At 44.1% G+C, this 19,987-nt stretch overlaps 1 protein-coding gene across 1 annotated transcript; it reads left to right on the top strand.

Moving 5' to 3' along the window:
• Nucleotides 1-8,379: 8,379 nt before the first annotated feature.
• SLC7A8 (solute carrier family 7 member 8) lies at nucleotides 8,380-18,128 on the top strand. Its single transcript, XM_083188228.1, has 8 exons — nucleotides 8,380-8,539; nucleotides 9,320-9,473; nucleotides 13,102-13,225; nucleotides 13,357-13,460; nucleotides 14,343-14,439; nucleotides 14,542-14,691; nucleotides 16,560-16,737; nucleotides 16,863-18,128. Exons 1-8 carry the CDS (start codon nucleotides 8,515-8,517, stop codon nucleotides 17,009-17,011), a joined length of 981 nt encoding a protein of 326 aa, XP_083044354.1. The 5' UTR covers nucleotides 8,380-8,514; the 3' UTR covers nucleotides 17,012-18,128.
• The last annotated feature ends 1,859 nt before the right edge of the window (nucleotides 18,129-19,987 follow it).

Below are 19,987 nucleotides of genomic sequence, written 5' to 3'. Positions count from 1 at the left end.
GAACATAAACTGGATGAACTGCGGCCTGCGTTCTTTACCACTGATGCCCTACCCTACCCCACGGCTGAGGCTCTATCGCACTCCCTTACCCCGCGACTTGCGCTCTATACTGTAACACCCATGCGCTCCCTTACCCTGCGCTCTTTCACACCCATGCGCTCCCTTACCCTGCGCTCTTTCACACCCATGCGCTCCCTTACCCTGCGCTCTTTCACACCCATGCGCTCCCTTACCCTGCGGCCTGCATTCTATTATACTAATGCGCTCCCTCAGCACCCGGACCACGCTCTATCACCCTGCGGCATGTGTTCTATCACACTGTCGTGCTCTCTCAACCTGTGGCCTGTGCTCTATTACACAATGCACTCCGTCACCCTGCATTTCTATCACACTGACGCACTCGCTCATCCTGGGGCATTCATTCTAGTACACAGAACGCATTTCTCAGGGTGAGGGAGTGCGTCAGTGTTATAAAACGCAGGGTGAGGGCGTGCGTCCGTGTGATAGAATGCAGGGTGAGGGAGTGCATTGGTGTGATAGAGTGCAGGCCACAGGCTGAGAGAGCACCTCGGTATGATCGAACGCATACCGCAGGGTGAGGGAGTGCATCACTATCATACTGAGGTGCTCTCTCAGCCTGTGGCCTGTGCTGTATCACACCAATGCACTCCCTCACCCTGCGTTCTATCTCACTGACGCATTCCCTCACCCTGGGGCATGCATTCTATAACAGTAATGCACTCCCTTACCCTGCGGTATGCGCTCTATCACACTACTGCACTCCTTAACCCTGTGGCATGTGCTCTATAATACTGACGCACTCCCTCACCCTGCGCTTTCACACTCATGCGCTCCCTTAGCCCATGGCCTGCGCTCTTTCTCACTGACCTGGTCGAAAAACGTCCTTACCCCTGTATCGTGCACCCAAACCCACCCTACATATACACACACACAAAGCACTTACTATAACATTAGAAACACTCAGAGTGCATTTTTACTGTGGCCCTGGAATGACAGAAGCTTCTTTTCTTCTTCTACCAGGCTCTCAGGACAGGAAGCACAGCAGGAGTCTGTCACTTTGTAGTCCCACCCCCTTCCAGGACCCATGTAGCTCCGCCCTTTCGAGGTCCATGTAGCTCTTCCCCCGAGTTCGTGCGTGCAGGCAGTGGCACTGGCAGGGAGAGAGTGGCTGGGGCTGCGGCTTCTACTCCAAGGCTTGCCACAGCCTGCCTGCAGGACAAATAAGCAAGGGGAAGGGAACTAGTGGAGACTCCATCTAAGTGATGGCTGAGCAGGGGGCTGGCAGGCCTTGGGGCCCCTCAAGTTGTCGGGGCCCGGCGCAGCTGTCCCCCTTGACTGTCGCCTGGATATCTGGCACCTACTTAAATGTCCATACATGTATGCATGAATGAATATGGGTAGTCAATCAGCAAAGCAGGAACCTCTATCCTCGCATGCAGACAGACACTTACTTTAAGATTCTGTTTCGCATGCACGTAGCATTTTCTTTCCACACATGCTCCGTCAGCTCAGTGGTGTGACACTTACTTTAACAAGAGGGATCGTGTGTTTACAAAGAACCTGCTATGGGAATTCGAGATAGAATTTTAAAGGATAAAAGCTTTAATTCCACACAGTAAAAACATGGAGTAATGCAAACACACAGCAGATCAGAGGGGCGCAAAACCACAGTGTAGATGAACCGGCGGCGGACGCTGCAGATGCAGCCGCTGAAGACACTTTCCTCTTTCTGGTGTGAAACTCCCGTCCTCCTCACAGATGGATTGCCTGGGTGACTGGCAGAGATGGCATCAACGCGTTTCAGAAGCGAAGTTCCTTTGTGATAAAAATACATTATAACAATCATATAAAATCACATAGTAGTTGGTTGATACATAATTCATGATACAATGTAATGATAATATAAAAAAACATAATAACCGTAATACATCATATGTAGTTAATCTATAATTTAAAAACATATAGAAAGCGACCATATCCTTTCTACTGCTCATAATCCCATTTTAAACCAGGCATGGGGAAGAAAAGAAATATAACATGATTAGTTGCGTAAGAGATACACCTATAAAAACCACTTCTATGCAAAGTCTGAGTTTAGACCCCCTAGGAATTAACGTCTTAAGATCAAAAATGGTCCTCCTTTCTAATCTAGCAAGGTCACTATCCGCATTGCGGGTTCTCCAATTTTTGTTACATAGTTAAATCCCGAAAAAGGATTTAAGAGGTTTTACATTGCACGCATGTTTGTCTTTAAAGTGCATCGAGACACTGTGCAGTTCATACCCCTTTTTTTATATTGCGGGTGTGTTCTGCAAGTCTTCCTTTCAGCATGCGACCGGTGCGACCCACATACTGAAGCCTGCACTCCCATTCCATTAAATATACTACATTTTTGGAACCGCAAGTTATAAAGTCTCTGAGGTTATAAACTGCGTTGGTGACATTAGATTTATACTCAGTGATTTTATTTTTGGTTTTACAGGCTTTGCACATGATACACTGCCCACGATAATAAACCTTTCGATGTTATGCATGATGGTCTCTTATCAACAGGGATTGCACTTTGAACGCATAAACTCTTCAGATTGTCTGCTTTTCTATATACAAACCTGGGCTTTTGACCCAAGTGAGTTTTTAAGACAGGATCTTTAATCAAAATACCCCAGTGCTTCCTGATTATTTGCTCTATCATGCGGTGTTGAGATTTTTTTTTTTTTTTTTTTTAGTAATGAACAGAATTTCATTGTTGGTCTTTTATTCTGTAATATTTCTGCTCTATCCATGTTATTACACTTTTCCAGAGCCTCCCTTATCGATCTAGGATCATAACCCTTTTCTATAAAATTTTAGTTCCATATGATTCGCTTGAACCCTAAACGTATCCAAATCACTACAATTCCTTCAAAGCCTTTGGAACTAGCTATTCTGGATGCTGCGTATCCGATTGTAATAATTTTTACTGTCAAAACTAATGTAGGAATTAGTCTGTGGGTTTTGCTAAATTTCTGGTTTTAATCTGAACCTCTTTTAAATAAAGTCTGGTTCTTTTATTTGTAGTAGGTAGACCGCATACCAGGTCAACAGCTTGGCAATTTTTGGCAGGTTTTCTAGCAGACAACAATGCGAATACACTCCAGAGATCCCTAGCTTAATTACCCACATTCTCTCAGCCTATTGCCCAGCCACTAAAAGGCTTTTGAAATCCTGACTCTCTGGGTGACATTCTATGGGATGCGATTTGCGTTTTTTTGCGTTAATTAGACAACAAAATGGCGATATCGCATTTTTCCTTCAAATCGCCAATTTAATGGGATGCGCTAAGGGACTGAAATCGCATATTATGTGCGTTAAGGCATGCGGACCAAAAGTGCGACATTAATTCGCATTTTTATCGCATCCAGATGTTTTCATACAGAAAACTATACAACTCACTTATTTAATGCTATGCACATTTGTAAATCGCAATTTTTAGGTGTCTAATTATCGCACTTATTTCAGACCAGGGTCTGTTTGGCGAATGAGCCAGAACCCTGCACAGATCGCAATGTTCTGTGCAGGGTTCTGGAGTTAAAATAAAAAAACCGGTTAAAATAAAAAATAAAAACGAGCGCGGGGTCCCCCGCCAGAGCATAACCAGCCCCGGGCTCATTGAGCCGGTGCTGGTGACATAAAATCAGGGTCCCCGACAAATCGGGGTCCCCTTGATTTCATGAAACCAGCACCAGGCTCAAGGTTCCGGCGCTGGTTCCCAAAATACGGGGGACAAAATGACTAGGGGTCCCCCGTATTTTAAGAACCAGCACCGGACCCAACCAGCCAGCAGGGTAATGCCGCAGCCGGGGGACACTTATTATATAAGGTCCCGCGGCCAAAGCATTAACCCCCTGGCTGGTCAGCATGGGCAGGGGTCCTGGGGAAGTGGGGACCCCGCCAATGAATGGGTCCCCCCCCTCCAGGACTTACCAGCCCATGCTGGTAGTCCGGGGCTGTCCCCGATTCCCCTGGGCGGTGGGCATCAGGCTGATGAATTGTGTAAAAAAAAAGAAGTAAAACTATTGTTTTCTACTGGCGAACTATGAGTCCCAGCAAGCCTACCCCGCATGCTGGAACTTGGAGAACCACAAGTCCCAGCATGCGGGGCATTAAAGGGCCCGCTGGCACTTGTAGTTCTGCAGTACAAAAAATAGTTAAAGAAAACACACTGACACCCTGAAAAATAAAAGTTTAATACACACAGAACACACACACACACACACACACACTGATACTTACCTACCTTGAGCCCGTAGGTCGGTCCCTGGGTCCGGGCTCCAGGGCAGAAGAGTCCGGTTCCGGGGCCTTGTTCCGGGGCTGGTCCTGGGGTTCCGGGGCTCCTGTCCTGAAGAATCCGGGATCCGAGGTATTCCCCAGGGGTACCTAAGGAAGGAAATCCTACTTACCTGGTCCCCGGCGACGACCTCCGCATCTAGAGCAGAGATGTTCCTTCCTCGGCGTCTGTATTCAGAATGATTTCTGGCCAATCAGGAGCCGACTTTCTCGGCTCCTGATTGGCCAGAAATCATTCTGACTGGAGACGCCGAGGAAGAAACATCTCTGCGCCGGTGAAGTCCTGTAAGCCGGGTACCAGATGGGAGCAGCGCTTCAGCCGGAGAGGATGCCGAGGTCGTCGCCGGGGACCAGGTGAGCAGGATTTCCTTCCTTGGGTACCCCTGGGGACTACCTCCGATCCCGGACCCCGGATTCTTCAGGACAGGAACCCCAGGACCAGCCCCGGAACCAGGACCAAGGCCCCGGAACCGGACTCTTCTGCCCTGGAGCCCCGGAGCCCGGATCCAGGGACCGACCTACGGGCTCAAGGTAGGTAAGTATCAGTGTGTGTGTGTTCTGTGTGTATTAAACTTTTATTTTTCAGGGTGTCCGTGTGTTTTCTTTAACTATTTTTTGTACTGCAGAACTACAAGTGCCAGCGGGCCCTTTAATGCCCCGCATGCTGGGACTTGTGGTTCTCCAAGTCCCAGCATGCGGGGTAGGCTTGCTGGGACTCATAGTTCGCCAGTAGAAAACAATAGTTTTACATCTTTTTTTTTTTTACACAATTCATCAGCCCGATGCCCACCGCCCAGGGGCATCGGGGACAGCCCCGGACTATCAGCATGGGCTGGTAAGTCCTGGAGGGGGGGGACCCCTTCATTGGGGGGGTCCCCACTTCCCCAGGACCCCTGCCCATGCTGACCAGCCAGGGGGTTAATGCTTTGGCCGCGGGACCTTATATAATAAGTGTCCCCCGGCTGTGGCATTACCCTGCTGGCTGGTTGGGTCCGGTGCTGGTTCTTAAAATACGGGGGACCCCTAGTCCTTTTGTCCCCCGTATTTTGGGAACCAGCGCCGGACCTTGAGCCTGGTGCTGGTTTCATGAAATCAAGGGGACCCCGATTTGTCGGGGACCCTGATTTTATGTCACCAGCACCGGCTCAATGAGTCCGGAGCTGGTTATGCTCGGGGGCGGGGGACCCCGCTCGCTTTTTTTACTTTGCGCTTTCCTGCAAACGTGCGATTTTCAGACATGAAAATCGCACATTTTCAGGACTAAAGACAGCGCACCAATTCGCCGCAAATCGCACCACTTCGCACTTTTCAGCCTCCAAAACGCATCACATTAAATATGCGAATTTTGACAGAAAAGTGCGATTTGAAAAAGTGCGATTTGCGTCGATGTGGTGCGCTAAAAAAACATGCGCATTTATCTCAATCCATAGAATGTCACCCTCTGTTCTGAACAAACATATAACTGGAAACCAAAAGTGCTGTCTATTTAGCCATGAACCATGATTCACATTAGATTAAGAAAACTGGAGCTGGATCTAATCAGTCCTGCTGCTGCTCTAATCCCTGGACTGGATTTTGTACATTCACTTCATGTGGCATTATGCTGTCCCTGCTACAGTATATTAAAGAGCCTTTGTAACAATATTTGATCTTGTCTAGATGTCTTTTATTGCCAACATGACAATAATTCAAAATCTTGCTGCACATCCGAGCACTGCTTCACTTTTTATGTAAAGGAGAATACTAAAGTACAATTTTTGTTTTTGCTTTTTCACATGTAAACTACAGAAAAGCTGTATAATAGAACTGTAGTAGCTACAGAGTTTCTCAAAATAGTCAGCAATTCTTCCAGGAGGTCACTTCCCTGTCTGCTTGCTAAACACTCAGCAGACAGTGCTTAATGTAGAAATTTATATTATGATCCACTTTGTCACTCTGATTTGAGAACAAATGGCTTGGCCGCATCACACCTCTACATCTTACACCTCTTCTACGCCACATTTACTGTGCGATATTAAAAGTAAGGTGCCTGGACTTAGGGTTGATAGGCATATATTTCGAACACCATTAGTAGACATGCATTCGGTCAAGATGGTAATGGTTCAAAATAATTTTCTTCTTCGTTATTTTTATTTTATTTATTTACCTTTTTTTATATTTTTCTTACCATACATGTGGACTACGACTGGGAACGGTATAATGTTCCAAGCATAGTTGTAGTGGGGTAAGGCACCTTAAGCATGGCAAGCGAAGCAGTATACTAATTTGCTTCAATCTACACAGCGGCGTAAGTTCATCCCAGTTGCCCGGAGGCAATGTAAGTACTGTTGCCCCCCCCCCAACCCCCAAATTGGCTCAATGAGTAAGGTGTCTGTCTCCAGTAAGGTCATGGGCCTAATACAGGGTGTGACACTTGCAAAAATGTTAGAAGGGGGAGTAAGCCACAATAGCAATATAAACTGCTTTCAATTAACTGATTCAAACTCAAAGGGAAGGAGAGGTGCCCCCTTGGGAGCAGAAGCCGGGCGACAGATGACTCCATTGCCTCCCAGAGTTCTGCCTCTGAATCTACATATTGACACAAAAAAGTGACATGCATGTCGACATTCTCATATGTTGACAATTTTTATGTTGATTGTGTCAATCTTTTCCCCACGTCAACCTTTTTGGGTCAGCCTAATTCTTACAAACGATATGATCCACACTCGAGGAGTAAGAGTACAATCTGTAGTTTCTGAAAAGCTTTTCTGTACTTCATTGTTTCTATACTGTATTACGTTCATTCTGTTAAGCGCCTAAGTCCTATTGAAGAAAGAGCACTATATAAGTAATATTATTTATTACATATTTAAGTTCCAAATTCTATACCAAACCTGGGTACACATTAGACAACATGCTGTGTAAATGATATTGGTAATCATTTCTCTTGAACTCCCTGGAGCTCCCTGATGACAAAAGATATATTTTATGAAAAATGAAAGATTTCACAAAAGATCTCCTCAACGGTACATTGCATACACACTAAAAAATGTCACAAACCATATAATTTGGTGGCCACAACAGGAGCATTTTGCCTTTAATGATATAGTCAGGATAATACTGCATGTACAGATGAAAGAGGGGGGTCGTTGGCAAACCTGTATCATTAATGATCGAACACTAGACGATATGCACATATTGTTAACAATATCGTTTAAAAATCTTGTATAATGTGTAGACTTTGGTTTTCATTGTTTAACTTGCTCAAAACGTATTGTTTGGTTGTTGTGCCTAAGTATGAACAAAATGAGTTTGAGGATGTGTTTATTATGTACATGGATAGGCAGCGGCAGTTCTGAAAATTAACAGGTTCCATTCCTTTATCAGTCAGGCCTGTAGTAACAAATTATTTTAACTTTTTGTAAAGTGTTTGCTTATAAAGATAATTTACAACACCTCCATTGCCCAATGTATAATCCTTTGTTCTCATCTATCTGCTAAGTCATAAGTGCAGCTTTTCTGGCCAATCGGAACAACTGTATACAAGCAAGCTCTAGGGCAGAAAGCCAACCATGTGGTATTGCAGAACCCACCAGCCTATAAGATCTAATTGTAGACCTGATCTCCTGGGAATGTGCCTGTCTGCAATCCGCTAAGGATTGATATTCTTTCCCATCAATGCTCTCTGGGGGGGCCTATTTTGGTGCTTGGAATTGCAATTAAGAGAGGAGTACTAGGACTACTGTAATAAGATTCACAAACCTTTTAATAAAATCAATCCTCCTATTTAGCCATAAATAATGGTAAACCAAGCCGTGTTATAGGAGAAAAACAGTAAAGTTTGCTTTAATGGAAAAAGGTGTAGAAGTGTCAGGAGTATGGTCTTGTGATGGTTACTCCTTTGCACAAAGTTCCTCTTAACATTTTGTTCCTATGTGCACATTTTGGTGCAATACTAGTTTGTGGGGGCATTTCCTGGGGGTCCATGCACAGCAGTTTGACTCCAAGGTGTTTTATACAGTAGTACACCTTGCATGTTTCCTGTAGGTGAAGTACACAGACTCTAACTATCTCCATTCTCCCTAAGTGCTGCTCACCTGGGTGAATTGTTCCAGTGTACGATGGGCCACTCGAGTTCAAGACATATTCACTGCTGGGAAGCTACTGGCTTTGGGACTCATCATTATTATGGGATTTGTGCAGATCTGCAAAGGTATGTATGCTTATTCATATTCCATGTATTGTACCTATGTGCTAAAGCACTGGGTCTTCAGAAGGGATATTGTTGCCATGTTTCCTTTGTATATCAAAGCTTAAGATCTTTTTAGGATATGATTAGGGATGGCCATCGATCATCGATGATTAGAAATCATCTATGGTTTATGGCCGATGTCGAATAGTTTTGCCATCGATGGGGGAGGACCAGATGGTTTCCCACCATCGATGTAAAGCTTAAACGAATAGTTTCGTTTTTGCTTTTTCCCTACAGTGCCGGGACACCCGCGAAGCCCCGCCTCCTACATTTTGATTGGTCCACAGGCCACTCAATCAGAGAAAATGGATGACCATCGATATACAAAAATATCGATGGTCATCCATAGAATGGTTATACACTATCGATGGGCAGTTGCACTTTTGTCATCGATGGCAAAGGCAACGATGGCCATCCCTAGATATGATGGTTTTTAAAAACAAAATCTTTCCATGTTTCAGGAAATGTAAAATGTTTTTTGGTTCTTTCTGAGTACTGGTCTTTGTACATCTGATAGGTAGGTCTCCGTTATGTAAGCATTTGGATGTAGGAGACTACACAACCATAAATAGGGGGATCATAGACCGAGATATATCTGGTTTCTATTTTATGAAGAAAACTAGGTTCCGTGCAGTGTTCTAGTACTTGGATTAGAGACGTGAGGAGAATTTATATTGTTTACTTGGCTGCTGTATATGATGTGTGTGTTTGTGTCTCATGATGTTATCTCTACACCCCCAGGGGAGTATTTTTGGCTGGAGCCAAAGAATGCGTTTGAGAATTTCCAGGAGCCAGACATTGGCCTCATTGCGCTGGCCTTTCTACAGGGCTCATTTGCATATGGGGGCTGGAACTTCCTGAACTATGTGACAGAGGAGCTGGTGGACCCTTACAAGTAAGAATAACCTCTGGTGGCCTCACTGTTATACTGTTACGGTCACCACCAATAACACCCTATCGCATTTTAACGGCAATTCTCTTACTTTATTCATTTTAGTAAGATGACCATCATTTTGCTACACTTTGCAGTTTTCCCCATTGCTCTCCCCTACAACTTAGTGATAATTAAAAAAAACTAAACCTCCATTTGTAAGATAAGTTGATATATGTAGTCATAATGTATATTTATAAAGTAGACGTCAAGCAGGTACAAAAATCATGCACCAGCTTTTAAAACGTAATCCTTAAACCTCTTTATAAAAATGTATGTAATTAACGATGCGTGCTAACATGGGCTGTGCGTGACCCCTCTGTCTATACATGCAGCTGATCTGCATACTCCTGGATGTGGCCACTGAACAATATCATTTTTAACATTTAGTGTGTATGCATTATGGCCCTTATTAAGACCTGATCTCAGTACAAATTTGTTTCTCAAAATGGGCAAAACCATGTGCACTGCAGGTGGGGCAGATGTAACCTGTGCAGAGAGAGTTAGATTTGTGTGAGTTATTTTGTTTCTGTGCAGGTTAAATACTGGCTGCATTATATTTACACTGCAATTTAGATTTCTGTTTTAACACACCCAACCCAAATTTAACTCTCTGCATGTGTTACATCTGCCCCACCTGCAGTGCACATGGTTTTGCCCATTTTGAGAACAAATTTGTACGCAATCAGATCTGAATAAGGGCCTATATCCTTTGTCAGGGAGTTCAAGGGAAATCCTGAGCGACCCTGCATCATTTTCAGTGTTGTCTAATGTCAACCCAGTTTAACGCTAACCCACCCTGCATACTTACGATCGTGACACCGGAAGTTGGGATTGTGCTCTTTGCATTGTCTGAGATGTCGGCATTCTGGCACTGGTCTTCTGGCCACTAGTTGGGATGTCAGCATCAATATTTTGACAGCCAGCATCATGCCTGCTTGGATGTTAACTGCACCTGCATAAATAGCCCATTCTATTGACCCTGTGCTGCCCATTCTGATGGCAGGTATACAAAGAACAGCAAATAAGTGTTCACTGATGGCTAAAAGACAGTTCTGGTTCAGTATGCCTTGTCTACAGTCACTGTCATTAGTGACTCTGTACTAACAAGAGAGCTAGTACAAGGATGCAGCTATGGTGAGAATACTGCTTTCAGCATTGTAGATATGTGGACGTTATCACTTTTACAAATGCTCCTAAAGCTTTATGCACAAACTGATATTGGGTCTAATTCAGCACCCGGCGCTGATCGCTATTGTGCGTTTTTTTATATTCTGCTCATACGCAAGCCATGAAACTGCAGTCACACTCTGGAAAAATGCAACTGCAGTGTAAGGGCCGAGGGAATGCAGCGATGCAGCGTTTTCAGGTCATTGGCATGGCGCGTGTGTTTGGGGGGGGGGGTCTGGAGCGTTCAAACGTTCACAGGAATAACAAGTAGAAAATACACTCTGTTCTGGAGACTTGCTTCTAAAATAGAACTTTTTCCGGGATCTTGCAATATTTTACTCGGTCACGATCCCTCTCTCTGGCGTGGCATTAATTACAACAGCCCTCAGCTATTTAATTACTAATAGCACCACATTGATCATTGTACTCTGACTAGAGTACACGGAGTACTTAGCTAACCCATTGCATCAGTTCCTTCTGCCTTGTTGTTAATCTTTGTAATGCTTGTTTGCTTTATATCTAATTACAAATACTTATTTTTTATTCAATGTATTAACTTCAAAAAAGGGCCACACAATACCACTAATAAATGAAGGTTAGAGGTTGGGCCCATGCAAGTCCCTAAGTGTTTCTGGGAGTCTGTAGCTGATGCAGAGATTTGAGAAGGCTGTCTACCTACAGTACTATGGGGTAAAATTACTTGGTTCTGCTTGTTAGGTAGACAGTCAATATGTCAACCACTATTGGTCGACATGATCAAAAGGTCCACATGCCAATTTTCAACACATGAAAAGGTTGACATTAGTTTTTCACTATTCTTATTTTTTTTTAACCTACTTGTTCATACTTTCCGATGCATGTCAACTGTTGCGGATGGTAAAGTGCCCGAAGCATGGAGAGCAGGTGAGGGTATGTATTACACTAGTTGGGGGTCCATGTCGACCGATATACCAGAAAGTGGAAAACCTTTTTATAGACCTCTTGCTTGTGTCATCCTAATATTTCACAACCAAATTGGTGTAGTAAATGGGGGTTTTGCTCCTACAAATGATCAGTAAACCTGTATAATCACTACAGTTAAGTTACTACAGAAAATAGATATTCAAAAATGTAATTGGTATATTCCAAACCATTTTATTTTGTGCACAACTTGGGCCTGTTTCAGAGAGTGACGCTGGGTCTTCTTCAGCGCACATTTCCGAAGTCATTGGTGCCATAATATGCAGATGCTAATTTCAGGCCTGCACCTGTACGCTAGTGTGTGTGTGTGTGTGTGTGTGTGTGTGTGTGTGTGTGTGTGTGTGCGTGTGTGCATGCGCCTGATCCAACATCACCACTTGCACTTCCCTATGGCAGGTGCAGTGCCTGTCAGACACCCCCATAGCAAGCCCAGATTTGTTTTTGATGTCTTCAGTCACTTCGCAGGACCACCCATCACTTTGCCTCTCTATGGGGCGGGATGTACTAAACAGTGTGGTAAAAACACGATTATCTGGGTTTTCACCTTATTTTCAGATGCACTAAAGCCCCAGTGCTGAGGCTTCGCCACGGGGGGGTTATGCCAGCTCTAGGTGGCGTAACTCCATAGAAGCCTAGGAGCGTCTTTTCATGCACCCCTCCCTCCCTCCTGCTGTGCTGCCCAGACAAATTACCTCCTCCTCCCTAGCACCTTCCAGGTGCAGGGAGGATAAGCCTGGCAGTCCCTGCAGCCATCTGAACAGCAGGCTGTTGGGCACAGAAGGAGGCGGAGAGCCGTGGGGACCCGCCCACCCCGGCTGGCTGCTTGCAAGAGCTGCCCTTTGCGATACTAATCGCATATATTCATACATATGCAATTAGTATCAATGTGAATTGTGGCCGGATGTACCGCAGCTGCTTAAAGCATCCCACCATATTTCTGATACCTGTTCACCTGCATACAACAGCACTTTTGTGCTTCTACACCTGTGAATTTAGCTGAGCGTTAAGGATTAAGAAAACACAGAAAAAGCTGTCCTGCAGGATTGTCCAAAGAGCCACAGAGTTTTCCTATACAATTAAAAGCGGAAATGTGACTGATTTCTATAGAAATCCTTGAGCTCTCCATAGCAGGTCTGATTTTTGTTAGTCTATATTTTTAGGATAAAACAGCCAGATGTGTCCCCCAAAATTATGCCATTGGAAGTTTCCAATTTGCTTAATTAGTAATTAGTCTGGCAATAAAGTATAGAGATATACATATAATTACTTTCATGTATCTTAACTCTGCCTTCTAAATATTTTATAGCTGCACATATGTTATTCTTGCTATAATATCTTCATTATTGATTGCAGTCATATACAGTATGTTTTTAGATTCACAAGTTTTACTTCATTCATAAATAGATGAGTCTAGATCTCCCTCTAGTGGTATAATCTGGTTAATTCATTTGTCTTTCAACAGGAACCTCCCCCGTGCTATCTTCATATCTATCCCACTGGTCACGTTTGTATATGTCTTTGCAAATATTGCCTACGTGACCGCCATGTCCCCTCAGGAGCTACTGGCCTCCAATGCAGTGGCAGTGGTGAGTATTTTTCATCCCACATCCCACCAACCTTTGGCATTTGATAAACTAAATCTATTCTCATTATTGATATGTTGCTTCTTATCACCCTTTATAAACACATTGCCACTTATTGCTGTCTCTTTCTGCAGACATTTGGTGAAAAATTACTGGGTGTCATGGCCTGGATCATGCCTATATCTGTGGCGCTCTCCACATTTGGGGGAGTCAATGGATCTCTCTTTACCTCATCCAGGTGAGTATGAGTTGCACGCTAGTATTGCTCTGTCTTTGGCCACGGGTGGTGTTATTGTACTGCTAGGCTTCCATACTTGGTTACCTACTTCAGTACTGGAAATATAAAATGCATCCACCATGTCATGGTAAATCCCTTCAGATAGATCGCTACCATTCCTAAACACTTTTTTTTATTTATCAAGTACTTACCATAATAGTGGCCATTTCGATGTAGACCGCAATGCAGAAACCGCTGCTGATTAAAATAACCAGCAGATTAAGTTCTAGCATTAAGCAGTGTATAGGCACATATTTTTGACCAAATGTGCATTTAAAGTGAAACGGAATATGGTGCGCTATATAAGAAACTGTTAATAATTATATAAAATAAATGTGAGAAGAACCCCATTTATGCTCCATGGTAATTGTAGAGTTGATCAGAATTTTAGGGGCAACAGATTCCACCCTGGGTAATCCTATGTAGCCTCATCTGGTACGGTATTTGTGGGTGGAATATATGGAAAAATTACACTGAATCGAACAGTGATGGCTGCATTCGATCCCGATACGTGGCCCCGCAACATCGGGATCGAAGGCAGAAATTGACTTGGCAGGCAAGTTTATTTCTGCTTCGATCTGCCAGATTGAAAGCAGTTCCATGCTGCTCAATGCAGCATTCCCCCGCCGTCCCTCCCTCCTGGTGGACCCGCCAGGTTGAACTGTGTGTGCATTGCATTGCTGAGCTTATAGGTTTCAGTAGTTTCAGTATTTCTGTGTGGTTTTCTACTTTTATGTAATACCAAATGCATGCTTCTGAAGTCTGTAAAGAAAGTTTTTAAGTCCTACAGAAAAAAAAACACCATATAAATAATATAATTATTATTATTATTATTATTATTAGGTTGTTTTTTGCTGGTGCAAGAGAGGGACATCTTCCAAGTGTCTTGGCCATGATCCACATCAAACGTTGTACCCCAATCCCAGCATTGCTTTTCACGGTAAGTAGTCTATCGTCCTCAATCCCCACACGTACTCTGCCATTGCCCCATTCATGGAGTGAAGTCCATTTGTCTAACACGTTCTTCACAATTTCCCAACAGTGCCTCTCCACTCTACTGATGCTTGTGACCAGTGATATGTATACTCTAATTAATTATGTTGGCTTCATCAATTACCTGTTCTATGGTGTCACTGTGGCTGGACAGATTGTCTTAAGATGGAAGAAACCAGACATTCCTCGGCCAATCAAGGTGAGTATAGCAAATGAAGAGATAAAAGGATATATGAAACCTCCCCAGTATACAGAAATAGTCATTCCCAGTTTGCATAGGCAAATTAAACAGGATAGTCCCGTAATAAACAGCAAAACACAAACTGCACTAACTTTATGCTGATCTGGCATCTATTACCATATGGAGCTTTTGTTTATAACGGGCATTGCCAAAGCCCGCGGTTATCCTCTTCCAAGCCCCTAAATCTGTGTCCAGGTAATCCAACTGGGAATTGTTTGGTAGATAATCCCTTCATTGAAAATTAGTAAATATTTAAATCATTTATCCCTTAATATTTATGCTAAACATTATAAAAACAGGTACTGTATAGTAAAATAAGAAAAATCATTATATAGTGTCACTGTCGGGGAGCACCTACAGGCATATGTCCAATTCCTTTGCATCTACTTCTTTCCTCCCTCCCTCGATGATCAATCTCCTCTGCTAAACCAGCCAGCTTTGGGCAAAACCTACAACCATCTTTCACAAATACAAAAGATGTTTGAAATCTTGCTGGGGCAGTCCTTTTCCAAAAGGGCTGTCCTGGCACTAAAATCAAATATTAAAATAAATGAAATTGAAAAGTGGATGTCGGTGACCAATCAAAAGATGTGGAAGGTCCATGCATATGTAAGATTGCTCTGAGCAACCTTGCATATTCATGTACACTCGGGGGACAGTAGGCGGGCAGCTGACATCCGGTGATGTCAGCTGCCTGCCCCCCGCATGTCCATCACGGCTCCATTAGCATGGGAATGTCCATTAAATGCTGGGCGTTCCCATATGCTAATTCAGCCAGATTCAGAGGTGTATACTAAATCCACAGCGGCTGTGTCTTTGGATGCAGCTACTGTGCAACAATAGAAGCAGAAGGAGGCTTGTAGTGGAAAGATCTGATGCAACCTCCAAAGATGCAGCATTGGATTATCTGTGTGAACAATCTGAGTAATGTACTGATTCTTCATATGCGTAGATCAAAAACCTTGGAGATATAGGTAAAAATCAGGTTTGCGTACATCTCTGAATGAGACCTTCTGCCCACTGTAAAACAATGCTTTAACGCACATACTCCTCACTTGTAATAAAGGAGTGCAACCAGACCAGTATTTTAAGGGAATAGCAGACTAGTTATTGTAACGGTTAATTCTAATCTTGTATGAGATTGCACTTGGGGCCTGATTCTAATTGCTTTGATCCTCTGCGTGTTTGTACCAGAGACCAATGTTGAGCCTCTGCGCAGATGCGAATGTGCAGGGCTGTTGTGCGGGTGCCTTCGGTGACTTACACGGTCACCAAAGCGTTTGCACGTGGGAGGGGCGGATCGAGGTGGACAGAGAGGGCCAGCGGTTTCGTGGGAATGTGCAGGAAACGCTGGGTGTCCCCATGAAAATGCTGGGTGTGCATATGCGGCACTGGCCTAGACTGACTTACATTTGCAAACAGGGTAGAAATCATTTGATGGTTCTGCAAAACATCCATTTGCAAAGCTGTGGGCATGTGTGGACCACGGCATGGTGGTGGGCATTCACGCGGGGGAGAGAAGAGGAGGTGGGGGTTCCCCGGACAGGTAGTGCACAGCTACAGGCACCACTGGCGCACATCTTGATATTTGTAGTATGCCCGGTAATTTTCCAGGACAGCCTTCTGCAGCAGCGCCTGGATACTTTCTGGGCATACCACTCAAGCGGATAAAATACTGCAATAAGGGCTGGACAGACGTGCTGCGAGAGAAAATGGGAAGCTTGGCGAGATGTCGTGAGAAACAGAACACATTTAGAGAAGCTGAATGAAACGGAAGAGAAGCAGTTGGTTTGTGACGATAATGACCCCTTATTTTTTTTTCACAGATTAACCTAATTTTTCCTGTGATCTACCTCCTCTTCTGGGCTTTTCTGCTCGTGTTCAGCTTATATTCTGAGCCAGTTGTGTGTGGAATTGGCCTGGCCATCATGCTTACTGGAGTTCCGGTGTACTTCCTAGGGGTCCACTGGGAAAACAAGCCCCAGTGCTTCAATAACTTTGTTGGTGAGTACACTTAGGTGATCCCTTTCTCCTTTTACTTTTTGGCATGCTCCGCCATGTAAACAAGCAAATATGTCTTGCATAGGAAAAAGGGTCATTTTAGTCTGTTGTGTTCCCTTCCCCCTCAGATGCAGTAACACGTGCCAGCCAGAAGCTGTGTGTGGTGGTGTATCCTCAGATGGACAATAAAGATGAAGATGACAGTGAGGAGACCAAAGAACAGAGAGCTCCAATTTATAAGCCAGGGTCTGAAGCTGAAGATGGAGCTCGTGCCTGAGCCCTTTCCTCCTTGAGTGTTCACTACACTCCCACTGCCCCCAAATAGAAATGTGTCAGGACCACACTGTACAGCTTTGCAGAGATAGGTGGAACGTGTGTGTATGTGTATTTGTGACTGTGTATGTGCGCCTTGCTGTGCACATAAACTATGCTGGTTATTGTTCTCTCCTGTCTCCATTTCCCTCAGGTAATAGTGGTGTCACAGGGTAGAATTACTTGGTGTGAAGTCAGTGCTACGTGATTGTTTGTGTTTGTTACACATGCAGTCGTGCATTGTTTCCCTGTAGTTCTATCTCTGCATCGTACTGTGGAACTGTTCTTTATTACCACTCCATACAGTGCCCTTAACTGCTGTAATAGCTCCCCTATGGGGCAGAAGAGGGAGTTACAGCTCTGTGACAATGTCTATGCACCTCATGTTAGAGGTACTCTCACTAAAAGCAAGTTTGTCTGTCTCATGCTACCCTTGCAAACCTGCGTTCGCAACTATAAATTGTTCTCTGCTCCTCACTGTGGGCTGCCATGGACATACATCAGATCGAGGTACCTGAAAAGCTTATTGAAATCACCTGGACTTTCTTTCCATGACTTAATTTTCCTTCGACTACGACATTGCAAATGGCGTTTCTGCTGCATAGTATATTACTTGCCAAATGATGGTTTACACCAGACAATCATGGGATTTGCACAGGACTGACTACTCCAACCCTTCTACACACATGTGGAATTCAACAGGACTTCTAAATGGCTAGAAGGACGCTGCTGTACAACAATGCAGGCCCAGATCTCCCCACTGACTGCACCTTGCCTCAATGGTCCTAATTTCAATTCAAAACTGAGGTTACCCAGAATCCACATTGCAGGCACTCCAATCTCTCACTACCCATATCTACAATTTACACTCCACGAGGTCTGGCCAATTATCTACCTGCTGTTTTAATTCAATAGAATACTCCTAAATGTTTTATATATAGATTTTTTTTTTATTATTTAGGCTCTTGTCTCTGAATGTAATAAAATGGATCTTGTGCCTTTTTTGTGGTATGCATATATGTGTGTGAAAAATTGTCCAATCACATATTGCAATTTATTATTAAACACATATATGCGCACAATTGCAGTGATTACTAAACTTTAGTTTTATTAATAGCGCACATTCTCCAACAGGACGCAAGGCGCTTTACAGACATTAAAACAACGCACATAATACATAGGATTTGGGGAGTACAGAAATAGACAATAGACAAATCACACAGGGGGTGATTCAGTAAGCATCGGAAGGGGCCTAATTCGGTGGGGGGGGGTCTGCGCATGCGTATTTTTGTGCATGTGTAGACCCCCTGTGCATGTGTGTATTTGCGCATGTGTAGAATGCCATTGTCGAGTATCACACTCGCTAAGGTGTTTGCATGGGGAGGGAAGGGAAGGGTTCCGGAACAGGGGAATGGTGAGCATTTTATGGGCATCCCTATGAAAATGCTGTGTGTTTCCATGGGAACGCAGGTGGGCTGATGCCTGTCAGGGCAGGGAGGCTGACATCATATGAGGTCAGCACCCACCCCCTCTTCGGCAGTCTCTGCTGGAAATAAAAGTCAGTTTAGACTGACGTTTATTTCCAAAGATTAGAGAAATTCAGTTGATGGTCAGCGACCATCAGATGCTTTCCCTACCACATGTACATGCACACACAGACATTATAGGGTTAATTTTGTTGGGAGCCAATTAACCTACCAGTGTATTATTGGTATGTGGGAGGAAACCGGTGTACCCGGAGGAAACCCACGCAAGTACGGGGAGAATATACAAGCTCCACACAGTTAGAGTCATGGTGAGAATCGAACCCATGACCTCAGCGCTATGAGGTAGTAATTCTAACCATTACACCATCTGTACTACCCCGTACATCCACTCTCTGTATTGCAACAGATAATGCAGGCTATTATATAATCTATTTTGTTACATTATTATATTTATCACCTCAGTCTGCCCTTCCTCCTATCGCCCCTGTCCCGCTCCTCCACCTTCGCGGCTGTTCTGTGCTACAGCCTGTACCGCTCCACCCCCAGCTCCCAGCACGTTCATGTTGGGGACAAGACAGACCTTACAGGATTATTAATGGATCATAGGGGTAGATGTCCTATAGCTGCAGATATTCCTGCTTTGCCTCTTTACTGAGGTGCCAAACTGGGGAGGTGAAAATGTCCACCTTCTTGCGATCCCCGCCATAGCACATTAGCAAAGGCGTAGCTACCATAGGTGCCAAGGGTGCAGCTGGTATGGGGCCTAGAGCTGAGGGGGGCCATCTTTACAGTCTAAGTCATGTATTGCTATGGGGCCTTCAAATGTCTAGTTATGCCCCTGCACATTAGCTTACTGCTGCTGCACTGTCACTCCACTGGGCATGCGTGATGTCACAGGAATCTTGTAAGCTCTCTTATGCAGCCTGGAGCTGGGGTCCACAGATATATCAAGGAATGCAGGTGATGGAACGATTCTAAAAATATCTCAGGTTGTGAGGGAAGAAGCTTCATGATCAAGGGTGTTATTAACCCAATAGTCAGCTATTTAACACTGCAGTTTTAGAGACCCTTAATTCTGAGAATCACATGTATGTTAATCCTAATGAAGACCTAATTCAAACCAAAAATTTATTTAGCTTTTGAAATGAGTAACTATAATTAGGTGGCTGGAAATGAGCTTTAAATCAGTTTCAAGGATTGGGGTGCACAACAATGAATAACCTTTTTTGATTACCAAAAGGACAAAGAAAAAAAAATCTCTTTCTCCTGATGATTGTTCAGATTCTCTAAGTCCTGAATATTTATGCAGCCAATCTGGAACTGCAATAGAAACTGCAATCTAATACCCCTTTCACACTGCAAGACCGGGCTGGGGCATTCACATTAAACCTGTATTGCCCGTTACACAGAGGGTGAACCAGGTGTAACCTTTCTTATAGCCTTGGTCGAATTGA

Source organism: Crinia signifera, chromosome 1 (genome assembly GCF_055691185.1).
Source record: "Crinia signifera chromosome 1, ASM5569118v1, whole genome shotgun sequence".
Classification (NCBI taxonomy): Eukaryota; Metazoa; Chordata; class Amphibia; order Anura; family Myobatrachidae; genus Crinia; species Crinia signifera.
The sequence above is the reverse complement of the archived record's forward strand: the minus strand, read 5'-3'. Positions and strand labels throughout refer to the sequence as shown.

What these genes read in the sequence shown, in the direction of transcription:
- SLC7A8 (XM_083188228.1), top strand. Translation starts at nt 8,515, where the DNA reads ATGGGATTTGTGCAGATCTGCAAAG. An exon ending in GAGCTGGTGGACCCTTACAA is followed by an intron (nt 9,474 to 13,101) that starts GTAAGAATAACC and finishes GTCTTTCAACAG; the next exon opens with GAACCTCCCCCGTGCTATCT. An exon ending in ACATTCCTCGGCCAATCAAG is followed by an intron (nt 14,692 to 16,559) that starts GTGAGTATAGCA and finishes TTTTTTTCACAG; the next exon opens with ATTAACCTAATTTTTCCTGT.